This window comes from Urocitellus parryii, chromosome 3 (genome assembly GCF_045843805.1).
Source record: "Urocitellus parryii isolate mUroPar1 chromosome 3, mUroPar1.hap1, whole genome shotgun sequence".
Taxonomy (NCBI): Eukaryota; Metazoa; Chordata; class Mammalia; order Rodentia; family Sciuridae; genus Urocitellus; species Urocitellus parryii.
Genome location: NC_135533.1, coordinates 150538571 through 150564334, shown reverse-complemented (window position 1 = coordinate 150564334; position 25764 = coordinate 150538571). Strand labels below are relative to the sequence as shown.

General features: G+C 46.3%; 1 protein-coding gene across 1 annotated transcript in view; it reads left to right on the top strand.

Moving 5' to 3' along the window:
* The first annotated feature begins 52 nt into the window (after nt 1–52).
* Nucleotides 53–25764, top strand: part of Sart3 (spliceosome associated factor 3, U4/U6 recycling protein) — a 39574-nt gene continuing 13862 nt past the window's right edge. The window contains exons 1-11 of the mRNA XM_026409225.2: nt 53–429; nt 7887–8013; nt 9571–9675; nt 15531–15715; nt 17048–17099; nt 18311–18435; nt 22223–22378; nt 23627–23765; nt 24209–24316; nt 24980–25057; nt 25214–25272. Coding sequence (XP_026265010.2) covers nt 115–429; nt 7887–8013; nt 9571–9675; nt 15531–15715; nt 17048–17099; nt 18311–18435; nt 22223–22378; nt 23627–23765; nt 24209–24316; nt 24980–25057; nt 25214–25272 — 1449 coding nt within the window. The 5' untranslated portion in view covers nt 53–114. The remainder of the gene's footprint in view (nt 430–7886; nt 8014–9570; nt 9676–15530; nt 15716–17047; nt 17100–18310; nt 18436–22222; nt 22379–23626; nt 23766–24208; nt 24317–24979; nt 25058–25213; nt 25273–25764) is intronic.

The window sequence follows — 25764 nt, the reverse complement described above, 5'->3', positions numbered from 1 at the left end:
TCTCATTCGGTGGCAAGAAAGCGGGGTTTTAGTCAGGCGGACGCCTTAGGCAGCTTCTATTTCCGCGGGTCTTCGGCGGCCGAGGGAAGACCCGAGAGTCACTGGAAACGCAAGATGGCGACAGCGGCCGCAGCTTCGGCTTCGGAGCCGGAGGCTGAGCCCCCGGCTGGGCCCAAGGCTGAGGGAGAGGAAGATGAAGTTAAGGCAGCTAGGACGAGGCGGAAAGTGCTTTCGCGGGCTGTAGCCGCTGCGACGTACAAGACCATGGGGCCAGGGTGGGAGCAGCAGGAGGAAGGTGTGAGCGAGAGCGATGGGGATGAGGAGTACGCCATGGCTTCCTCGGCGGACAGCTCCGCCGGGGACTACGAGTGGGAGTACGACGAGGAGGAGGAGAAGAACCAGCTGGAGATCGAGCGGCTGGAGGAGCAGGTGGGCTGCTCCCCTCCCGCCCCAGGCCCAGGCCCGGGCCCGAGGCCGCGTCCCGCCTCCTTGGTCCTGGGGCGGCAGTAAAACCCGCCAAGGCCGCGAAACCGCTGCCGGCCACCGAGGCGCGTGTGGCTCGGGCTTAGAGCGTGTCCGGTGCTTGGCCAGCGCGATCCCACCGAGTCCTCGGCAGCACCCGATGAGGAGTGGGGTCAGCCCGGGTTTACGGGATCGGACGGGGGCTCGGGAGTCTGGCTGGGGGCAGCGCCTCCTGCACGCTTTGCTTGGGCTCTTAAGACGACCCGAACTCGAGTCTCTGCCACGCGGTTGCCCCGGGCTCGACAGTCGAAATAAAGCTAGTTCCTAAGAGGTGGATTCCCTGTAGGATCTACGACGGGGACGCAGTACGGTGTCGGAGGAGAAATAGCGACCGAGGTCATAGTAGGAAGGGAAAGCGGTTTCCGAGTCTGGAAGCTCAAGGCCCCTCCACGCCTGCGCGTCCTGGGGCCAGTTCCTTAAGCTCTGCAGGTCGGGAGCCACCGTTTCTGCATTGTGTAGTGGTCACTTGGTACCGAGCAGCAGGATGGTTTCTGACCTGTGACCTTGCAAGGTGGTGAATTCTCCTGTGTAATCCTGGATCCTGGGAGAAATTAGCTTGATTTGAGAGCAATAAAGGGACGACTGTGCTTATGAAGGAGTGGGCAGGGGAACCCGGAGTGAAGGCTCGATACACCAAGCCTGGTAGCAGGAGGACCTCTCCCCTCTTTCAGGCCTGAAGAGGTGAAGGGAATGATTGGTTACCCAAGTACTTGAGTGGAGAGGGCACCTTGAGAGCTGTTGATGCCTTGGTCGGGGTAGAAATGCCATAAATTCTCTGTTTTCCTCCTTCCAAACCTTTGCTGGTGTCTCCTGTAAGGCAAACCCAACCCGGAGCCAGAGAGCCAAGAAGCCCAAAATGTATTGAACTTCTGGGGTCACAGAACAGGGATGAGAGGAAAGAGCAGGTTTGGAGGTATTGAACCCAAAGAGATTGGAGCACATTCTCATTTTGCAGATGAAGAAATAACGTAAGGAATGATGAGATGATTAAAGTCACTCATAACGGGATTTGAAATCTTCAAAGGACCTGAGGACCAAATGCCACACTGGGTGTGCCTTCATTCAGTGGTGTGTAGTTGTGACTAACCTAGGCTACTCACTTCACCTTGCTGGGTGAGAGGCAGTGATAGTTTTGTTAAGTTATGCAACAGTGACATCCATTGTTATAGTTGGTCCCACTTGTCATCTCATCTGATTGTTAAAGGAACCAGCTGGGGCAGGCATGTGGCCATGGCCTCTACTTTTTTTTTGGTAAATAAGCATGGTGAAGCACATTTGGTTTTATTCATTCATCAAATATAGTGACATGGGGTGACAGACTGACTGTGTCCCTGTCCTTACTGAAATAATTGCCTTTCTGTGAGGAGGAGAAATAGGATCACTTGTTTCAGAAGGAAGGGGAAGTTGGAACCAGAGAAGTCCTTGGTGATGCTACTTGGTCACAGGAAGAAGGATGGATCAGAGCAGAGGTCTCTTGGCTACTGGTGCCCTGTAGTTCCTGCCCCCCTCAGCTCTCTGAGGCTGGCAAGGGGCTCAGAAGTGACCACACAAGATGGGATGTAGCAAGTGATGGTGAATTAGTCTTGGACCTAATCCTCTTGTGCTGGGGTTTAGAAATGGGCTTTTCCAATGTTTCTCAACCCCCTCCCACTTTATCCTAATCCTGTGCCCTCCTGGAGCCTCCAGTCCAGCTGTCACTGCCCTGAGGGTGAAGCCTAATCAATAACTTCCAAATAGAGCTCTGAAAAACTCGGCCAGCCCTGTCGTGTTGGGGAGTCCTGCTTCTCGCCCCTGACTGTGCTTTGTGAGAGCTGTCTCTTGAAATATATCTGTCCACTGACAAAGGCACAGGTTTCCCATTATTCGTGTGCAAACTAAAAATGGCATCTCATGGTGCCTTAGGTGGATTTATCTGAGCAGCCTGGTGAAGGACAAAGATAAGGCTTCGCAACCATCTGTGAATCCAGGCCTTCCCTGCAGGAGTGGGAAGGCCAGTTGGACACGCTGTTTCCGCTGTCTGAACCTGCTGTGAGTGTCCTAGTTGGTAAAGTGAATGAATATTTTATCTTCCTTACAGGGTGGTTTGGGAGCTTGAGTGACACTGCCTCTAAGGCTCTGACACAGTTGGGCACCTAGTAGGTGTTGCACTAGTCCTGTCCTTTCCACCAGGCCTCTCCTCCCCCTCCCCCCTTCTAGGTGCAGGTGGGCGTGGCATCTTTTCCCACTGGTGGGAGCTGGAAATCAGCAGATTATTTTGTGCATTGATTGGCTAAGCTCTTCTTTTTTTAAAGCATCTTATGTCGTTAATGATGTTCTGAGCCTGGAATAGACCAGCATGTACACTCTTTTGTTAGTATTGATTGAACTAAGAGAAGGTGTTTCTTGTAAGTGCATTTTAGTAGATACTTAACACACATGCTTCCAAAATACTTCTCCCTTCCCCTATAGGCAGTGTCCTCAGTTTGGCCTAAAACTAAGTTGTTCAGACAAAAGCCACTGTAAAGGCAGTTTCTCTAGTGACCTTTCTTCTGCCAGCCTGCTCATGGTACTGATGTGAGGGGCACGTTTGCAGACATTCCTGACACTGACTAGTAAGGATTGTCCTCTCCTGTTCCCCGTCAAAAGCCCATTTAGGCCCAGGTGCCGTGACAGTGCTGATAGTGGGGAAAGCATATCTTCACCAGCCTCACACCGCTGGTTTTGTGTGACACTCCTGACACTTGGTAAGACCCGTAAGAACTAGAGCTTGACTCTGCTCCTTCATGGCACAGGGGAGGAAGCTGAGGACCTGTGGCCTGGGCCAGAGCCTTTTCAAGCCATCACGTGGTCATGGGATGGGTTGAGCTTGTCAGGACTTGTGAATCCTGAGCAGAACACCATTGCCTCAAGTCTCAGATTTTTTAAATTATTGACCATGTTCTTATCTATTACTGATTCTTCTTTATTGATACCTTCTTGAATATTATCTGTTAATTATGTTATCAGCGTCCCCTCACTTGTAAGTGTTTCTCTAACTCTTTTTCACACTGGGGTCAGTGTTGTGGGTCCTGGATGCACCTCAGCAGATACAAATGGTCACCTCTGTTATGTGTTATTTGTCTGTATAATTCTGTTTCTGGGCTCTTGCTGCTCTTCAGTGGGTCGTTTATCTTGTGCAGTTCCAGTCTAACTTCTTGTAGCTGAGACTCACTACCTCATATAAGGTATCCTCCTACCTGATTTTTTTCTTGAGATGTGTTTTGTTTTTCCCACATGATTTTAGATATATGTGCCAAGGTCTGTTGGGCTATTTATTTGCATTGTGTTGAATTTATGGATTATTTACCATAAGTTGCTATATTGATTCTTGAATCTAGGAATGGTGTATAACTTCATTTATCTAGGTCTTTATAATGGTATTTTTCAATAAGATCTAAAAACATTTCTCAGTATGGATCTCAGACATCTCTCATTAGATGTAGAGCTAGGTGATTTGTGATATGCTAGACTTTCAAATTATATTTTAAAACTTGCTGTTTTATACGAGTGTGATTGATTATTTTATTGTAGTAGAGAACAAACATTTTAAAAGGTACAATTTGATTGTGTTAAATACATTCATGTTGTAAATCAGATTTCCAGAGCTGTTTCATCTTACAGATCTCTAGCCCAATACTCATTAAGCAGCTACGCCCTCTTTCCCTCCCTCCGCTCCTGGGAACACCACCCTGTCCTGTTTCTACGAGTTTGGCTTCATTAGACACTCACATGGGATCAGACATATTTGTCTTTATGTGTAATTGATTTTTATACATTGCTCTCAATGTCGCGGTGCTAATCATTATTATAATTTCGAATGGTTTATTCGTAGATTAACTTTAGTTTATTCTTCAGTCATATCATGTATAATTCTTATCCTTTTCTCTTTTGTGATTAATTTTTCTTCATCGTTTGTTTGAGCCTCAGACCTCTAGCTAGGGTTGAATAAAAGGTGGATACTGGTATCTTTGTTGTTTTTAAAAGAATTTCTTCTAATGTTTCTTCATTAGTTATGTTTATTGTAGATTTTTGTAAATATTTTGACAGATTAAGGAGGTGCTTTTCTGTTTCTGGTTTGTCATTTAAACATTTTAATCATGAATGGGCATTTTTATCAAATGCCTTTTTTGCATTGAGATCATCATATTTTTTCTGTCAAACCTGGTAGCATGGAAGTCACAGTGCTTGCCTCTCATGCAGACTCACCGTGTCATCTCAAGAGTGTTATGCAGACAGAATCAGAGCAGTGGTGGGTGACCTTTGGGATTAGCTTTTTTCACCCAGCAGGATTCCCTCCTGATTCCTCAGAGTCCTGTGTGTGTCACTAGCTTGTTCCCTCTATGACTGAGGATGTTCCAGGACGCAGATGGACCACAGCCAGCTCAACAGCCACCTTTGAAAGACGCCCAGTTGTTTCTGGTTTGGATTTTTTTAAAAAATATATATATTTTTAGTTTTTTAGTTTTTTTTTAGTTGTCATGGCACAGTACCTTTTATTTTATTTTATTTGTGTGCAGGTGTTGGTGTGAGCGTGCTTTTTATTTCCCTGGGGAAATAGCCAAGTGTGTGCTTGGAGTTGTCCTTTGAGTTTCACAGGAGCTGCTAAACCCTTTGCCTGTTTTATTTTACAAGCAGTGTGTGAGGTTATGAGCAGGTTTTTTGTCGTCTTCGCTGGCATTTGGTGTTGTCCCTGTGTATTAGCCACTCTCGCGGCTGCCTTGCCTAGTGGCTGTGCTGTCGTGCCCTGGCGCTCGGTGTGCTTATTTGCTCTCTGCACGGCCTCTTTGGTGAAATGCTGTCTTGCCTGTTTTCTAATTGCAATACTAAAAGTTTGTTTCTAAATTGTTGAGTTCAGAGTTATAGCTATAGATATTCTTAGTTCATTTGCAGCTATTTCCCTTCTGTAGCTCGTCTTCTCCTCCTCTTAAGGATGCCTTTTACAGAGGAGAAGTTTTGATTTTGAAGAGGGCCAGTATATCAGTTCATCCTTTCATGCATTCTGTGTTTGATGTCAAGTCTAGGAACTCTGCTTGGCTGTAGGTTAGAAGGTTTTCTTCGGTATTCTTTTTGCAGATTTTATAATTTTATGTTTTCCATTTAAATCCATGGGAGTGAATGTAAATGATGTTTTTAAAGTTTCTACACGTTCCTCATTTTAGGTGTATTTATATGTTGCTTGATGGTGTGGAGTTCTTGGGTCTTCCTGCTGATTTTCTGTCTGGTAGTTGCTGGAAGGGTGTTGAAAAGTCCTCAGATGAAATTGTGGCTGTTTCTCCTCTTTGGGCTGCACCAGTTTGACTTCGTGTATTTTAAGTTGTTGGTGTTTGTTACATACACATTTAGGATTGGTGTCTTTCTGGTAGCTTGATAGAAAACTATGTTGTTCCTTTTATCATTATGTACTGTCCCTTTTTGTCTCTATTTTTTTTGGGCGGGAGGTCCGAAGTCTTTTTTCCCCTAATGGTACTGGGGATTAAACCCACGGGTACTCTACTGCTGAGCTCCATCCCCAGAACTTTTTGAGAAAGGGTCTCACTAAGTTGCTGAGGCTGGCCCCAGACATGGAGATCTTCCTGCCTCAGCCTCTTGAGTCCTTGGGAATTCAGGCATGTACCATGGCATCTGATCATTTTCTGCCCTTTAATTAATGTGTATGGATGATTGGTTTATTGATATGCTAGCTCTAAAACCTACTTTAAAAATTTTCTGTTTGCTTCTTCTGGGTCTCATTCTTGTTTCTTTTCTTCCTGTGGGTTATAGGAATGTTCGTAGAATACCGTATTGATTCAGTTACAGTGATTTTGATGTGTTTGGTGGTTTTCTCAGTGGTTGCTTGGTTGGAACATGCACGGTTCCGACTGCCTGGTGTAGTGTGGACTTCGGTGAGGTGTGGGAATCACCCCTCCTGTGTCTGTTACTTACTAACTAGTTTGTCTCCTCCTCACATACCATTCACAAGACTTCAGGGAGGACCCAGACACCTTTGTGCTCTCTCCTGTTTCTGTTCCTCCTCCCCTTCTGAGCTCCAGGTTCCTTCTTTTCCCATTTCCTTCCTATTTTAAGACCCTCATTGGCTGCTCTTTAAGGTTAGGTCTGCTAAAAATTTGTTTACGTCTTTCCTTTGTCTCGGATGTATGCTAGCTTTAAAAAGTTTTGTTTAAACTTTTGAAAAGTTTCAGATGTGAAAATAGATCTTCACGTATCTATCACTCGGCTTCAACAGACAGCAGCTTTTTGGACAAACCCAGTCCTGGTGTGTGGGAACTGACTGCTCAAGGTGGGAGGGCCAGGATGCTGAAGAAAGAGCCACACAGATCCAGGGTTGCAGTTTATCGAGGACTTATGGACAGAAGGGTTTCTTGGTAGTTGGATCCCTGTACCCCAAGGCAGGAGGAAGGTGTTTATATGCTAAGCCAGATAAAGGTGGTTGGTGGCCAACCCGAGTGTACCTGGCCTCTCACAAACTATTAACGTGTCTGATATGAGTTGAGAAACAGGCCAGGCGTGAATGGCTGGCACAGTACGCTTGCCCTCTGCCTTAACATCTTTGCTAGGGTTGGTGGGGCAAAATGACCAAGGTGGATCTCCACACCAGCCTCTTGTCATTTTTATTTCTTTAACAGGAATTTCCATCTTTTTTTGTTGTTGTTGTTGTTTATTAAAATAAAAGAGCCCTTATAATGCAGTTTACATGTGCTAAATTGCCTTTTTAAATCTCCAGAACAGGCTTCTGAGCTAAAAACTAACAGTATGCCCATTTTATAGATGAGGAAATGGAGGCTTAGGGAAGTTAATTACTTGCTAAGGATACACACTTTTGTTTGTTTCATTAGAATGTCTCCTTTATCTCAGCAAGAACCCAAGTGTCTTCCTTTTTTTTTTTTTTTTTGAGTGAGAGAGGGGAGAGAGAGAGAGAGAGAGAGAGAGAGAGAGAGAGAATTTTTAATATTTATTTTTAAGTTCTCGGCGGACACAACATCTTGTTGGTATGTGGTGCTGAGGATCGAACCCGGGCCGCACGCATGCCAGGCGAGCGCGCTACCGCTTGAGCCACATCCCCAGCCCAAGTGTCTTCCTTTTTTAAAAAAATTTTTAGTTGAAGATGGACACTGACCTATTTTCTATTAATTTATTTTTATGTGGGGCTGAGGATGGACCCAGAGCCTCCCACATGCCAGGCAAGCGCGCTCACTGAGCCCAGCCCCCGGTCTTCTCAGAATGGGAGGGCTGTGTCGGTTACAGAAGTGCCTCCTGTTTTGTCCTGTCTTCTGAGGGCACCCACGTGGAGACAAGCTTTTGTCCTGAGGGGAGCACTTTGAGTTTCAGCGGGTCCCTTTTCCTTCTAGCTGTCCATCAACGTGTATGACTACAACTGCCACGTGGACCTCATCAGGCTGCTGCGCCTGGAGGGGGAACTTACCAAAGTGAGGGTGGCCCGCGAGAAGATGAGCGAGATCTTTCCCCTGACTGAAGGTAGGCTGCTGTGGGGCGGGGGCTGCTCTGGAGCAGGGAGAGCCGGGGACTGCTGTGAGTGCTGAAAGTGGGCCGTGCTCCTCACAGGAAGCTTGGCGCTGTCGCACAGGGAAAGGAAGAAAGCCCGCCCTCAGGGTCGGCTAGTTTTGGCTGGTTGTCTTGTAGTTTTTGTAAAACATGGTGTGATCACACACTGCAGATTCACATTTTCAATCTCGATTTATTTATCCCAATATTGTGATACAATTTTTCTATGTGATTGAACTTTACCCTGGTCTCTTTCCCATTCCAGTATGTGTTTAACCTATTCTCTAAGAACCAGAAATTATCAATGTAATTCAGCTTTTATAGTGTTTCATGCAAATGTGTCATTCTTAACTGTTCACCGTAGTTGCGGGTGTAGGTGATTTCTGCATATTTGTTTATTAGAAACATGGTTACGCTGAGCCACTTTGGAGTTAACTCTTCATGCACATTCATAAGTGCTCATTTGGGCAGAAGTCAGAAAGCCCTGGCCCAAGATCTAGCTCTGTCTTCCTGTTGCAGTGTAACTGTTGGGTGTGGATGCCCAGAGGCCTTCCTAATGAGATCTGAGCAAATCACTTGAACAACCTCGCACTCAGTTTAAGTCTCCCTTTACTTGCAGCAGAGAGAGGGTAGCAGTAGTTTCCATCTTGCAGCATGTAACACAAGATGAGCCAGTCTGTGTTCACCATTTAACCCATGGTCGTACATCACTAGGTAGTGCCATTATTATTAATGTACTGTCACCTACTTTATAGGATTGAGATGAATATTGAATGAGAAAATACATATGTGTGTGTATGTGTGTGTGTGTGTATTTTGCAAAATACAAAATGCCCAACAGGTATGGGCAGTTATGATTTTTTTGAGGGGGGCGGGGACCAAGGATTGAACTCAGGGGCACTGACCCCTGAGCCCCATCCCCAGTCCTATTTGTATTTTATTTAAAGACAGAGTCTCACTGAGTTGCCTAGCACCTTGCTGTTACTTAGGCTGACTTTGAACTCAATCCTCTTGTCTCACCTCCCGAGCCACTGGGATTGTAGGCATGCACCATTGCACAGCCAGTTATGACTTTGATGACTATCTTATTTGAAAGAATAAAACAGGTGTGCTTGGTTCAGCTTTTAAGAATTGAATTTCTGGCTGCGTGCCATGCATATGCCTCAATCCCTGCAATTTAGGAAGCTGAGGTAGAAAGATTGCAAATTTGAGGGCAGCCTGGGCAACTTAAGTAGACCCTGTCTCAAAATAAAACATAAATAAAAAGTTCAAAAACTTTTTTTTTAAAGAATTGAACGTCTCTGGGCTGGGGATGTGGCTCAAGCGGTAGTGCGCTCGCCTGGCATGCGTGCGGCCCGGGTTCGATCCTCAGCACCACATACCAACAAAAAAAAAAAAAAAAAGAATTGAACGTCTCTGAAGTGGTTCAGGTTGTGTAATTAAAGTGGATAAGATGTTTGTCCCTGAATTAAAGTCCCCTCCCAGCCCTCCTTGGTGGAGGTGGTAACGCGGCGCTGTGTTGTCTTCTAGAACTCTGGTTGGAGTGGCTGCACGATGAGATCAGCATGGCCCTGGACGGCCTGGACCGCGAGCACGTCTATGAGCTCTTTGAGAAAGCCGTGAAGGACTACATCTGTGAGTTCCCCGGGCGCTGTCATTTGTCTTGGGTTGTGTCATGACATGTTGCTACCCGGGAAGGAGAGACTGTCTAGCAAGGAGAAGATCTCAGTTCAGTTTTCCTTGTCCCTGTCTTTGGTGTTCAGATGAGGATATTTGGTTTTAAAACAAGGGCAGAAGAAACGTTTATAGTAGAATAAATAAGCTTAACACTCAGCGTTTATCTGCAGGGTTATCTTTTACACATCAAGTAGCTTTTCAGAGGTTTTGGACAAAACACCTTTTTAAAAAACGTTAAAACATTAAAAAATCTTTTTGGAGTGAATATAGATTCATTGGAAGTTGCATCATAGAGATGGCCTGTGCGGGCACTCCATCAGCGCCTACCCAAAACCAGGAAATTTGACTTTGGTACAATGTGTGTGTAGCTCTGTCATATTTCATCATGTGTCCAGGTACAGAGGCACTCCGTCTCCACAGAGACTCTTGATTTCTCTCTTTCTTTCTTTTTTTTTTTTTTATTGGACTCTTGATTTCTTTATCCCAGTACTATGACAAATTTTTCTATATAATTAAACTTTACCTTGGTCTCTGTTTCCCTTCCCAATATGTATGTGTTTAACCCATTTGCTAAAGGTGGGTGGACATTTTAGCAGAAGCCTTTCTCTCTCTGAGAGCTTATACCCTCCCTTATTTATTTTATAATTGTCTTTGGTATTTGACGTGCGTGTGTTAAGGACCATATCAGACAGTGTTTGGACAAAATGTATTTAAAAAGCATTCAAAGGTGCTGGGTGGTGGCTCAGTGGTGGAGTGCTTGCCTAGCATGTGTGAGGCACTGGGTTCAATTCTCAGCACTGCATATAAATAAATAAGTAAGTAAATATGTGTGTGTGGGGCTGGGGATGTGGCTCAAGCGGTAGCGCGCTTGCCTGGCACGCGTGCGGCCTGGGTCTGATCCTCAGCACCACATACAAAAATGTTGTGTCCGCCGAAAACTAAAAAATAAATATTAAAAAAAAAAGTGTGTGTGTGTGTGTGTGTGTGTGTGTGTGTGTGTATATATATATAAATATATATATAAAAGCATTTAAAAATAGTCCCTCTTTTAATTAAAAATCCTTCTTCCTGTTCTGATTACTCTGCCTCACTCTTGTGGGCATCCCCCCTGTGAGAAGCAGTGATAGAAATAGACTGCCCTGGGCTGGAGATTTTTTTTTTAACAAACCTAGAAGAATCTATAATTTTCTACTTTTTATCATCTTATGAAAATAGTAGTTACCTCCTGAATATAAAGTCATACTAAATGTGCTTTTAGAAGTTGTCCTTGAGCCTCTGCCTCCAGGTTGCCCACAGGTCCTCTTAGACTTCCTGGTAGAGTGCATGTTTGATGTGCCCATGTTCCCTGCGGCCTTGTCCCCTCTCTCTGGATGTCTCAGAGTCGCCGTTAACAGCACTGCTTGTCTTTCTCTGCAGTCGATGGCCCTGTCCAGACTCTGATGGTTGTCGGTCCCTCGTGATTTGGCAGTTGTCGCTGCTGTCAGACCTTCCCTGTCACTCAGTGCTGATAGCCATGTGCCTTCCTTTCCGCCACCGCATTCAGACCTGTTGTGGGCCAGGAAGCCAGATACATAAGCCTCTTAGATTATGCCTCATAAGTAATTTTCTTCCTCTCTTTCCACATTCTTTATTGGTGCATTATGGTCGTACATGATGACTGGATTTGTTGTCTATTTGAACAGGCACAGTGTCATTGGCCAGTGTCACTACCCACACTTCCCCTTTCCCTCTCTAAGTGATTTTAGATGAGACCCTGAGGCGTCCCGTCATTTTCAGGAGCTTTGTGCATGGAAATTGTGTCAGTTGCTTTAAACATTCAGAAGCCACTTTTGCCTGCTTCTTAGTTTTCAGCTGTTGGAGACATTCGAAGGTGTCAGCCGTGGACCTCCAGATCTTGGTGTGTGCTCATTAGTGATTTTCAGGCTGCTGAGAGGGCTGTCTGGGCCCTGGATAGGATATGGCTATGGCCCTTTGGCTCTTTAAAGGTTTTGATAATCGGTTTCTTTGACCTTTGGAGGAGTCTCAGGCAGAGGCTATGTAGCTATTTTGGGGCCTGGAATCTAGTGATTTTTCTTTTCTCTTTTTTTGCTAGTGATTTTTTTTTTTTTTTTTTTTTTGTTTCCTTGCATCGTTGTATCATTAGGTTTTCTGAGTTTAAAATACTATTAATTTGGGGCTAGAGCTTTGAGTCAGTGGTTGAGCGCTTACTTAGCATGGTAATGCACTGGGTTCAATCCTCAGCATCACATTAAAAAAAAATAAAAGTATTGTGTCCATCTACAACTAAAACAAATATTTTAGTTTTTTCCTTTTTTTTTGTGGTGCTGGGGATTGAACCCGGAACCTTTTGCATGCCAGGCAAGCACTCTACCAACTGAGCTACATCTCCAACTCTAAAACAAATATTTAAAAAAATATTATTAATTCAGGAACGAGGCAAGGATATCACTTGTCACCAGCTCTCTTTTCAGCATTATACTGGGATTCACTAATGCAAGATAAGACCTGGAAGTGAAAGGGTACAAATTGGAAAGGAAGAAGTGAATAATCTTTGTTTTCAGATGACAAGATGTTAAAAATCCAAAAGAATTGACAAAAAATCCCTCTAGGAACATTAGTTCTAAAGCAATTGTAGAAGGGCTGTAGGCTGCAAGGCCAGTATGCAAAAATCAGTTGCTTTTCATGTACCCGCAATGGAATTTGAAGTTATAAATGTATTAACATTTACATTAGCATCTGCAAAACAAAATACTTAAGTATGAGGCTAACGGATTTGTAGAAGTTCTATAGGAGGAAGATTTAAAACCGATAAAACTAAAGAACCAAATAAATGAAGAGAAATCCCTTCTCATGGAGAGGAAGGCTGAGTGTTGTCCTGTCCTTTGTTCCCAGTGGGCTACAGAGATGCAGCCCAAACGCAGGGAATCTCAGCAGTTGATTTTGTGAACATTGATGTACTGATTCTAAAGTTTTTATCAAGAGACAAAAGGCCCAGAATGGCCAACAGCCAGGGGAAGGACAAAGTTGAAAGACTGACACTACTCTACTTGAAGACTTTCCATGATTCTGTGGTAATCAAGAAAGTGTGGAGTTGCCAAAATAATAGGCCAGTAGATCAGTGGAATAGTATACAGAGTTCAGAAAGAGATCCACATAAATATAGTCAGCTGATCTTTGCCAGGAGCAATGGTAATACAGTAGAGAAAGATAGTTCTGTTCTTATTGGTTCATGTTAGTTGTGCATATATTAGGATTCATTTTGACTTAAATGCATCAATATAATTGGTTCATATTCAGTCCCCAGAACCTACCCTCCTGCCTCCCTTCCCTTGTTTCCTTTCCACTACTGAAGAAGAGAATTCTTTCAACAAGTGGTCCTAGAACAACTGGACGCCACATGGTCTAAATGAATCTAGATATAGCTCTTAGACCCTCATAAAACTTAACTCAAGATGAATCACACGCTTCAGTGTAAAATCATGAAATTATAAAACTCCTAAAAAGATAACTTGGAAAATATGACCCAAGATGACGTTGGATTTGGTGACAGCTTTTTAGAGTCAACACAAGAGTCATGATCCACAAAAGAAAGAATCGATAAACTGGATCTTATTCAGATGAAGCATTTTTGCTCTGTGAAAGATATTGTCAAGAAAGTAAAAAGAGAAGCCACGGACTGGGGAAAACACATACCTGATAATGACTGTTATTCAAAATATGAAAGAACTCTGAAAATTTAACAATAAGAAAACCAATAACTTGATTTAAAAAGTGGTCCAAGGATCTTAATTGATTCCTCAGCAGAGAAGATACATTTTTGAGCACTTGAAAAACTCTCGACATTATGTCAACAGGAAATGCAGATTCAAACAGCACGAGCCCGCTGTGCTCCTGTTAGAAGGGCCAGGAACACTGGCAGCAGCAAATGCTGCTTTGGTTTATTGCTGGTGAAAAATGCAAAATGGTATGGCCATTGGGAGGGTGGTGTGGCGTTTCCTTTAAAACTAAACATACTCTGATCCATCCAGCCTGGAACTCCTTGGTGTGCGCTCGGAGGAGTTGAAAACTTCAGTCCATAAGAGCTGCCGCATGGATGGATATAGCAGCTTTATTCTTAACTGCCAAAGCTTCAGAACAACCACGATGTCCTTAAGGGGTGGGCTGGTAAACAGCCGGGTATGTCCAGGTAGTGACGCACTGTTCAGCCCTCAGAAGAAATGAGCTGTGCACCGTAGAAGGATGTGGAGGAGACCCAAGTGCAGCTTACTAAGTGGAGAAGCCAGTTGGAAGGCTCCATCCTATGAGTCCAACTAGGTGACATTGTGGAGAAGGCAGAACCACGGGGACAGTAAAAAGATGTGGGGTGAGGGAGAGGGAGAGGGAAGGATTCGTGAGTGGGACTGTCTACCACGCGGCCTGCGCAGTGGTTTCATTAATGAGGTTCTAGGCATAAAGTTAGTTAGACGAGATCGAAATAAAAACACAAGACTCAATTACCTTAATTCTATTGCTAGGTCCGAGACGGCTCCCCTCTCTGGTTCGCTCCTCTAGCCGCCCAGCAGGGCAGCAAGGATTACTCAGGGCTAGCAGGAGAGAGAGAGCGAGCACGCCGGGGAGTAGCCTTTTATTAGGGAACCAGAGATTCAGGGGAGAATTCCATCCAATGAAGGTTGAGGGGGGGCTGCACTCCAAGGTCAGGGTCAGCGATTGGGTCCCCGGGGTCAGTGGTCAGGCACACCCCCACACGGATGGGCTCTCTCATCAGGAGAGGGCCGGGAAAAACTTCGACTTATGCCAAAGTGCCTCAGACCCTCAACGGGAGGCACCCGATCACGTGTGAGAATGGCTTCCCACAGGACTGCGCTGGGTGATGTTGCAGTGGGAAACACGGGTCTTCAGAACATTTGTCCCAACCCACAGAGTGGATGACGCCAGGAGTGGACCTGATGCAAACTGGGGCCTGAGTGACAAAGTTTCCGTGTGGGGTCCTCCATGGTAGCGGGTGCACCTCTGCCTCAGACCTGGCAGCTGGCTCACTTCCGCTTTGGTTCTGTAGCCCCGGGGCATCTCTGCTGGTGAGCGGGAGCAGGGCGGCTAACAGGCTTTGGCCGCCTTGTTTGACATAGGTCTCCCTGTGAAGCAGCAGCCTCGGGCACATGTAGTGATCGTCAAATTGGCTTCTACATCCTTTTAGCATTTTTATTTTAACGTTAGCGGATAGGCCTCTGAAATTATTTCAGGTCCCTAAGAAGTGACCTAATAGGCAAAGTGTAGTATAAGCAGTGATGATTCATGCAGTTTTAATTCGTCTGTCTGGTCTTAAAGAAGGGTCAACAAGAAAGTGGAAAAACAAAACAAAACAGGGCAACCAAGTTGTTTTGTTTCAACACCATTAAGAAGGAGACTTAAAATAGAGATTTCTAGTAAAAGGATTAGTGCTTTTAATTTTAGTCTTTCACTTTAAACTAGAAGACTTAGGAATTCTTAGGGTTCAAAAGTTGAAAATTCTAGGCTTTGAAATTTTTCTGAAGACCGACTGGGCTTCCTAACTATTTTCACTGAAATCCATTTCCAGGTTCTTTCAGTTTTAATAAATAAATGTTGTAAGCACAATCAAACTGCACAGTACCACTCGGCATGTCCTGTTTATACAGTAAATTTTTAATGGTTGTACTTAGAAATATATTTTAAAATAGTTGATGGTGGCCCTTTTTTGTGTTTTGCATGAATGAGGACACATTTCTTTTGTTATGCGTCAGTTTTGATATTGGGTGTTGTACGTCTGGAGCTAATTGAACACTTCTCATTTTTAGGTCCTAACATTTGGCTGGAGTATGGTCAGTACTCCGTTGGTGGGATTGGTCAGAAAGGTGGCCTTGAGAAGGTTCGCTCTGTGTTTGAAAGGGCTCTCTCATCTGTCGGTTTGCACATGACCAAAGGACTGGCCATCTGGGAGGCCTACCGAGAGTTTGAAAGTGCCATTGTGGAAGCTGCTCGGGTGAGTGTCCAGGTCTCCAAGGCCCATGCTTCCCTCTTAATGGTCAGGGGTGGTCTTTCTGAGTCTTGGAAGTATCATTTTGAGACAAGGGTTCAGGATAGGTCTTACAGTAAACATAGTTAACAAAATAGTCCTTGCTAATCTGTTTGTGGATGGACAATAAAATAAATAAAATTAGTAGTATTTATGGAATAGCAAGAATGGTTTATTTGACTTAAAAGCAGATGGCTATTATTTTTTTTTCTGATATTTTAAAACACTGCTTTAGTTACAGGTGAATGCAAGAACAGCATAGCATTTCACTAGGGAAAATGTTGGGGAGGGAGGTTTGACCTCGTACTCCATAATAATTCATTTTTTAAGATTACGATTTATGGAATTCTATAGCCGAGTCCCCTCTGTGCTGCGTGTGGCACATGCACAGTTGTCAGTGATGCATCGTGGGGCCCCTGACAGGCCGTGGTAGGTTGAGCATCCCTTATTCAAAAATTTAAAATCTGAAAAATGTTTCAAAATTTGTCACAAGTTGAAAATTCCACACCTAGTGTCATGTGATGCTGGGTCATAGTCAGGTGCACTGAAAATCTTGTATAAAATTTCCCTCAGACTGTGTGTATAAAGTGTCTGTGAACACACAGCCCTCCCCCCCAGGCTCACTCGCTGTGTATGTGCAGATATTCTAAAAACTAAAAGAGTCCAGACTCAGCGCCCCGTCCCCTCAGCACGCATGGCCCAACAGCCGCGGGGGCTTCTGGGTTACTCCACCGCTTCAGAGGCTGGCGTGGTGCCTTCGCCTCACCCTGCGTGACGCTTGCGACTCTAGAGTCAGACTTGATCCCTGCAGGTCTGTGCTCCCACTGTGCCCCGAACAGCCTTGCCACTGTCCTTTATTGAAGTGGAAGTCTCTGAGCCTGCAGTGCGCCCCAGGGCCCCTTCTCTGGGATCCGCCTCATTGCCCCGTCTCTGACGGCAGGGCCCTCATGGGTCTCACCAAGCATGCCCCGTAACGCGGTGGCCCTCGTCGTGCTTTGCTCTTATGAGACTGAAGCACTGTGGCCATTTGGATGCATTTCTTGCATTATTCTTGGCTCCTCCTGTCGCAGACCCTTACAGGCAGGGGTGGCGTTTACTTCTGAGCACCCCCAGGCATTTGCTCGGATGCCATCTGTGTAAGAGGAGGTAGAAAAGTTTTTCTAACTTGAACCGAAAATTTGATGAGATGTTTTTTGAAGTAGAAAGAACCAAAGTGTGCCATTTACTACTGATTTGCTTCTTTAGCCCATGGCTGGCTTCCTTTCCCCTTTTGACCGGGAACAAACCTTTGATTCACAGCTTGAGAAAGTCCACAGTCTTTTCCGGCGACAGCTGGCGATCCCCCTCTACGGTAAGAGAAACGGCTCACAGCCTGCTGTGCTTTAAAATGCTTCCTTCTGACTGTCCTGAGCTAGACCTTCTCTGTCCTGTGCGGAGCTGGGCCTGGGGTTCTCATCCTTACTGGACAGTGTCACCTGGATGAGGTCCTTAGTAAAACCTGTGTTGAGTTGGAATGCCCAGGAGGGTCCTCTGAGTCCGCAGGACGGGCAGCTGGCCCCTCCGCCCCGTGGAGCTCTCCTCCCTACTTCAGCATGTGGGTGGGAAGGGGAGATGGTCTCTGAAAAGAATAGGAAGATGGACACCTGCATTTCCTGGGGAGACTATTGAATAAAAATTTTGTTAAAAGCATTTTCTTTTCATGAGTAGCCTCATGGGCACTGGGGGGGTCATTCCTCTCTGGAGGCGCTTTGGTTCAGAAGTACAGTTGGCTGGCTAGACTCAGGTTTGAATTTAAGAGTCTCCCTTTTGGCTGAATACATTTTGGTGAGGTGAGCCTTTGGCACTAGAACTCTGAGCAGGGGCAGCACTGGAGGACTTTCCAGTGTGGGAAGCATTTGGCCCTGTCCTCTCATCTGTCCCCAGCGCACGGTTACACACTCAGAGCCTCTGGGCAGCTCTGCTTGAGCCCAGCTCTCTTCGCCTTTGAACTTCACGGTTTATTTGGATTGTATTGAACGTACTAGAAGGAGGCTGTCTAATTGGGTGACATGCGGCAGAGGTCAGAACTGAACTGGTTTGTAGCTTTCATCTCGCACACCACTGGGAGACAGCCTGGCTTAGTGATTAGAGTGTGAACTTGGACCTGACTGTCCTGTTCAAAGCCTTGTTCTGCTGTTACCTGTGGAGAAGTCACTTAACTTTCTGCTTCAGTTTCTCCATTTGCAAAATGAGGATTATGATAGCGCCCGCCTTGTAGAGTTGCAAGTGCTGATGAGGGGATGGGTGTGTGGTGTTAGAATCAGCCCTGACGCCCTAGGTAAGTGTCGCCCACAGCTTCAGTGACTGATGAGTTGACTGGTAGAGTTATCTGGCATGTCACTTTGACACAGATTCTAAGGCCAAACCTGGGCTCAGCAAAAGAGCTCAGAATGTGATCTATAGAGCTGCCGTGGCCATGGATATGGGAGGGGCCTAGTGGCACTTGAGTCCATGACATTTTCTATGTTTGGGTTGATAACACCGAGTGGCAAGATCCATGGGGCTGAATTCGTCTTTTGGTAGATATGGAGGCCACATTCGCAGAGTATGAAGAATGGTCAGAAGACCCAATACCAGAGTCGGTCGTTCAGAGCTATAACAAGGCGCTGCAGCAATTGGAGAAGTACAAGCCCTATGAAGAAGCTCTGGTGAGTGTCCTGCTTTTATGGGGAACTTCTCTCTGCACACATTTCCCTGATGGATAGTTGCAAGTTAACAGTATCTTGAAAAGTATGTTTTAGTGTGCAGTATGTAGAGTATTATAATGTGTACCTACAGTTTATATCTTATAATAAAGCGAACATCCATGTACCCACCACCCAGGTTAAGAAATAGAACATTGCCAGTACCTTAGAAGTCTCCTATGTGCCCCTCTCCGATTGCCTCCTCCTCCCTCTCCCGAGAGGTAATCACTTTCCTGACTTTTGTGATAATCATTCTCTTGCTTTTCTTTATAGTTTTACAATCTATGAATGCATCCTTAATTAATATATTGTTTAATTTTGCTTGTGTTTAAACTTATAACGTATTCTTGCTGTATATCTTCTTTCATCCAACACTTTTTGGGGCTTCATGTAGAGGAGTAGAGTGACAGTCCATTCGTTGTCATTGCTAGGAGGTTGTCTGTGTGTGCCACAGTTGGTGTGTCCGTGTGGCTGGTGGGCAGTTGGGTGGTTCCAGGTTTTTGGTAGGAGGGTCGCTGTTGCTTGAACACCCTGTTCGTGTCTTGTGGTGGACACGTGGGAGGTTTGAGGTCTGTATTGGGCATGAAGGTGCTGGATGGTCAGGCGATGCCCGTGTCTCAGTGGTCTGTTTGCACTCCAGCCAGCGGCATCTGAATTGCTTGCTCTGGCCACTCTTGCACACTTAAATTGTAGCCAAACTCTGGTAAGTTTGAAATCATAATTCTAATTTGCATTTTCCTTGATTACTAATGCAGTCGGACATCTTTTTATGTTCACTGGCCTTTTTCTGAATTTCCCTTTCTGTGAAGTGCCCATAAAATTTTGACCTCCCACCCGTTTGTCTCCCCCAGTTGTGCTGGGGTTGGCTGCGCCCCAGTCCTTCCTGTTTTTGTCTGTTTCTGGTGGGTTCTTGGGAGCGCTTATTCTTGGCTGTATATGGTACTGTCCTCCACCCCCGCTCGTGGCTCCTCTTTTTAGTGTCCTGTTTAGTGGTGTCTTTGGATGAACACGTCGTGACTTTACTCTGGCCAGGCTTGTCTTTCTTTCCCTTTGGGTCGTGCTGCCTCTGTGGTCACACCAGGCCTCTCCTGTCTTTACATCTGTCTCCAGCTCTCTTCTCCTCGTGGTCGCCTCGTCTTTGTCTCATGTTTGGGTCCCTCACTCACCATATTGGTCTGTGGTGGTGTGAGGCCGGCTGGCTGCTCTCGGTTCCCAAGTGGAGACGGGTGTCAGCCCCGGCTCCTGTAACCCCCCCCCCCCCCCCGGTGGTGTGCAGTGGCACTTCTGTCACAGGTTAACAGTCCATAGTCCATGGCAGCGGGGATGGGACCCAGGGCCTGCCGCCGTGCTGGGCCAGTGTTGTGGTTTCAGGATGTGTTGGGCCGGGTGAGTCCTCCCCGCCTCGTTCCTTTTCAGAGGGACTTGGCTTTCTTTAGTTGTTGGTGATTCCATTAAACCTAAGAGTTAGCTTTTAAAATTCTGTGGAGTTTTCTTTGGAATCATATTGAATCTGTAGATTAGTTGGAGGAAAAATCCATGTCTTCCAATCTGTGACCATTTTATAGGTCTCTGAAGTTAGGTCTTTCTGAAAAGCTTTCTAATAATTTTACAAGTTAATCTAATGTTTTAAACATTTTTAGATGTATTTGTTTTTTGAAGGTACTTCTAAATGATGTTTTCAGAGATTTTTATTTTCTAGTTTTCTTGGTGTATAAAATGCAATCAATATTTTATATTAATTTTTTTAGTCAACCAACGTGTTGAATTATTTTGTTAATGTGTGTGTTGGGTAGAACAGGGATTGATGCAGGGGTGCTTCACAAACACTGAGCTCCATCCCCAGTCCTTGGTGTTTTTTGTTTTGAGAGGGTCTTTCTAGGTTGCTGAGGCTGGCTGCGAGCTTGTGACTCTCCTGCCTCATCCTCCTGAGCTGCTGGGATTGCATGTACCCCTGCCCTGCTGGCTTCTTATTATCAGGCTCTGGGGGCTTCGGGATAGTGGCGCTGACAATATTATTTGTGAGTGGCACCCCGCCCCTGCTCCGGCGGACGGACGCCCCCCCCCCCCCCCCCCCCCCCCCCCGCCTTGCCTTTTGCTCTGAGCTGGCGTCACAATTAGCAGTGCGCTTTACGCTTCCAGTTCGTTTGCGAATGCCCTCGTGCTTTCTTTGCCTTCCTTCCGTCTTGGATCCTGGAGTCTCAGCTGAGATCCCAGCTGGAGTGTCGTCTGGGAGGTCTGGCTTCCCTGGTCACTCTCAGGCTGCAGGCGGTGCCCGGCAGCTGTGTGCTCAGTGGCTGGCCAGCAGCAGGCCGGCTCTGGCTTCTGGGCTTGCCGTCGGGAAGGTAACTGCCTGCCTCCGGCCTCTGGCCTCCTGCTCGTTGCTCCTGCTCGTTGAGGTCGTCGTGTTTCTTCTTCCTCTTCCTCCTCCCTCTTTGTCTACTTTGCTTTGCTGCTGCTGCTGCTGCAGGCAGCGGGATGGAACCCAGAGCCTCGCACATTCTGGGCAAGTGCTCGGCCCGGCCAGCCTTGTTGTCCTGCTGGCTGACTTTAAGTCCTCCTTGGTTGGCTGGATGTCCGCAGCGTCCTTACCACAGGTCCAGAGGAGACTGTCTCTTTGTTGGTCCTGTTGGAGGTTCGTGGGCTTCTGGATTCTGTTTTAGTCCTTCTTGGCACAGCGAGTGGAGCACCGACTGCGAGTTAGGCTGCCTAGGTGAGCCCTGGTCCTGTCACTCACTCTGACTCTGGTGAGGAGTGAGCCCCTGTGTCTCGGCTTCCCTGAAGGCAAGATGTGGATGGCAGTGAGACTCGCAGTGTGACAGTTGTGAGATCAGATCTTACTGTCTGCTGAGCCATCGGAAGCTCAACCTCCCCTCAGCAGCTTAGCCTGCTGCCCTCCGTTAGATTTTCTCCATAGTATTTCCTGTTCCTTTGTCAGTTTGTTAATTTTTTAGGAAGATTTAAAACTATTGAATCCAGCAGTTTTTGCTGTTCTCAGTGGCACACTTTGGGTGGTTCACACAGGAGGCAGGTGCTATAGCATCGTGTCTCTGTGCAGAAAGGGCGTGCCCTCTGCCCAGCCTGCAGGTGCCCCCTCTGCTCAGCCTGCAGGTGCCCCCCTCCCTTTACCTGTAAAGGTTGGTTGTACGTGTGCGTCACGAACCTTGTTAAGGAGTAGTGCTCACCAGCTGAGTTTTGTCATGGCCATCAGTGCAGTGTGGCTGAAGAAAAAACAAGTTGAATCAGAGGATGCTGTCTAAAAAGAGTTTTGCTCCTGTGTCGCTGGGTGCGCCTAGCCCAGCTTCCCTGTCTTTTCCCTGGGCCTGTGCCCCGTGGGAGCCGGTGTTTGGAGTGAGCTACCTGCTACAGCACAGGCACGGGGTTTTTCCAGTTGGGTTGCCCTTATGCGGCTCAGTGAGTTCTGTGGTGAAGGATGATGGGCAGCGGTCATTGCTCTTTCATTCACTTTCTGACTGGTGACCACTTTAAATTCCCCGTGGTCCAGGAATGTATTCAGTTTTGGAGCCTTTGTAACTGTTGCCGGGAGAGGGCACTTTGGACCAGAGGAGAAAACTAGGGCTGTGCTCATCAAAGTACCCACCTGTCTTGGAGTAGCCCCGAGAGGGAGGATTTGGTGATTCTTCTCCTGGCATAGCCACTCTTGCCAACGTTTATTTTATTTGGAGATGTTTTGTGTTTCCTGACAGTGTCCAGTAACTGAATTAAACCTATGTACAATCTCCCTGGTCTCCAGCTGCAAGCAGAGGCACCGAGGTTGGCAGAATATCAAGCGTACATCGATTTCGAGATGAAGGTGGGCGACCCTGCTCGCATTCAGTTGATCTTTGAGCGGGCCCTTGTGGAGAACTGCCTCGTCCCAGACTTATGGATCCGTTACAGTCAGTACCTAGTAAGATAACCATTCTGCCTTGTTTTGTTTTTGCCAGAATATGATTATAGGGCATCATTAAGACGGCCAGAAGTTAGTTGCATGTGCCGGGTGCAGTGGCACATGCACACCTGTAATCCCAGCGACTTGGGAGGCCGAAGCAGGAGGATCATAAGTTGGAGGCCAGCCTAGGAAAGTTTGTGAAACCTTGTCTCAGAAAATAAAAAGGGCTGAATATGTAGCTCAGTGATAGAACTCTGTTAGGTTCAATCCCCATCTCCTCAAAAAAATAAAAGAAACCTGCTGCCTTTGTCCCCCTTCTCTATCCTTCTGTTCTCAGACTCTTTGTTACTTTGCTCAGGGATTTCTTCTCGTGTTTGAAGGTAATTTTTATCTTATTTTTTGTTACTGGAGATGGAAGCCAGGGGTGCTGTGGGTTCAACTCAAGGTATTAGATTACATTCCCAATCCTTTTTATTATTTTGAGACAGGGTCTTGCTAAGTTGCAGAGGCTAACCTTATACTTTTGATCCTCCTGCCTTGACTTCCTGAGTCGCTGAGATTATAGGTGTGTACCAATGTGCCTGGCTTGAAGTTATTTTAAATTGATCACTAACTGTGTAAAAAAAATGTGCTTGTATCCCTACTCTTGAGGACTTAATAATGGATTGTTTTTTTCTTTTAACTTTTGGTTATAGAAAAAATATAAACAAAAGTAGACAGACTAGGAAAATGAAGGCTTATATATCCGTCTTCATCTTCAACAGTGGTTAACTATTATGGCTGTATTCTGGGTTCATCTTTAATTTTACTACTTTCCCCTTTTGTGTTATATTGAAGCATATTCAAAAATGATATTTCATTGAGAAATATTTCTGTATGTACATACAAAAGATCCTTTTTATATAAAAGGATCCAGACATGGTTCACATGTTAGGATTGGTTGATGTCTTTTTAGCCTCTCTTACCTAGGTTCTCCCCACCCACTCCTCTCTTATCTACTTCCCTGGCAAAAGAGACATAATAATGGAAATTTCTCTTGTCACTTGATTGTGCTGACAGTGTCTAGTTGATGATGAAGTTTTTTTTTTTATTGTTGTTGCTGGACCTTGTATTTTATTTATTTATATATAGTGATGAGACTTGAACCCAGTGCCTCACATGTGCTAGGCAAGCGCTCCGTAGCTGAGCCCCAGCCCCAGCCCCAGCCCGATGATGAAGTCTCAACAAGAACATTTTGTCTTCTCACCCTGGACTTCTTTCTCCTAGGATCGGCAGCTGAAAGTGAAGGATCTGGTTTTGTCTGCACACAGCCGTGCTGTTAGGAACTGCCCCTGGACTGTTGCCCTGTGGAGCCGCTACCTCCTGGCCATGGAGAGGCATGGAGTTGAGCATCGAGTGATTTCTGGTGCGTGTGTTTTTGTGGGAAGATTTTCTGAGCTTTTTGTCCCAACTGAGAAATGGAACTGGGAAAAGTCATGAAGTCAGCATTCCCTAGGGTTTTCTTGGAATATTGAGTACTAGTGACCAAAGGGGCTCTGAGTGGAGGTAAGCTGGCTGTGTTGGTGGCTCCTAGATCTTTCCAACATGCTAAGACTAATTGGGATCATTTGTAAAGAAGTGGTGGTCTATTCTCCATCCGGGACTCTCCTTGCAGGGCGTCTGTGGAGTGAGGCCTGCCAGAGCACTGTCTGCGGTGTCGTGTGAGCCTCCCTTTGGAGCATTTTTCTCCAGCTTATTTCACTTCTGTTTTCTAAGTCATGAGGTGCTCTGTAGTCAGCAGAGCTTATTAAGTTTATATGAGCATCTTTTTGAATTGGCACTAAATCCTGACCTTTTCTCCAACTTCAGTGACCTTTGAGAGGGCTTTGAATGCTGGCTTCATCCAGGCCACCGATTACGTGGAGATCTGGCAGGCGTACCTGGATTACCTGAGGAGGAGGGTGGACTTCAAGCAAGGTACCGCAGCACCCGCTCTCCCTGGAATTGGGCTTCTCCCGACACCTCCTGGGTGCCATGGTTTAGTTCCCCAGGCCAGGCCTTGGCACCCCCCACCCCCGGGCATCAGTGCGCTGTGGAGAGGTGCCCAAGGTTCCTGTGGCTCCTGCCAGCCTGCAGCCTCCTCTCTCAGTTTTCATTTCTTCTTCTCTCTTTTTTTTTTTTTTTCAATAAGTTCCAGATAGTTTTTAGAATAAGGCTGATGATGTCCTTTGGCTGTTTGGCTCTCTGCAGGACCCCTGCTTGATGCCCAGCTCCAACCCTGCTCCCCCAAAAGAAAAGAGGAACCCCAATGTGTGCGTGGGCACCTCACGGTGGTTATTTTGTGCAGGTGGCCTTCAGCCGTGCTCCTTCTGGCCTCCAGCTCATTTGGGGAGACCCCCTCCTGCTGTGGTTCCCCACGTCCCCTGTGCGCACCTCTGGCTCTGCCCTCTGTCCCCACTGTGTCCTTCCCCTATCTCATTCTTCCCTTTTATGAGAAGAGCGGGGATGGGGCTGTTGTTTCTGGTCTTCTGCCTGATGCCAGGCGCAGGTTGGGTTTCCAGGCAGGTATAGGATTAAATGACAATAAAAAAAGTGGCAGCCTGGGTGACTCTGTACGACCCTTTTTGCAATTTCCAACAGACTCCAGCAAGGAGCTGGAGGAGCTGCGGTCGGCGTTCACGCGCGCTCTGGAGCACCTGCAGCAGGAGGTCGAGGAGAGTGAGTCCGGCCCGCCTGCCCCCTTCCCCGCCCCCCTATCCTCCTACCCCCCTGCCCTCCTGCCCTCCTGCCCTCCTGCCCTCTTTGCCCTGCCTGCCCAGCCAACAGGGTTTGCCTCGGACTCCTTTCTGATTTGCACTAATTCCATTCTTAAAGGGTTCAATGAGAGTGGAGATCCGAGCTGCGTGATCATGCAAAACTGGGCTAGGATCGAGGTAAATCTGTGGACATTTCTTGAGTTTCATTCACCTCTGAAGGGTCCTTATTAATAGTGTTGTGGAATACAGTTAGAATCCCGGGGTGTTCTAGAGTCTTAAGGATTTGTGTTATTTACCTAGCATGGTGGACATTTATTTGTTTTTTTTTTTTTTTTAAGCTGTCAGTGGATCTTTTATTTTGTTTATTTATATGTGGTGCTGAGGTTCGAACCTAGGGCCTCACATAAGCCAGGCGAGGGCTTTCCCACTGAGCCCAAGCTCCAGCCCCACCCTGAACATTTGTTTTTGTCTTGGTGGGGACAGCCTCTGGGCCGTGTGGCTAGGTCCTCTAGTGCTAGGTCCCCCTCCCTTGTTGCTTCCTGTGCGGGAGCGGGCTGCGTGTGGTTGTCGCACAGAGGCTGTCTGTGCTGCTCAGGTCTTAATCCAGGCAGAAGAGGATGATTTGGCAAAAATATGAGTGGATATAGGGAATGTTATTCCGATCCAGGG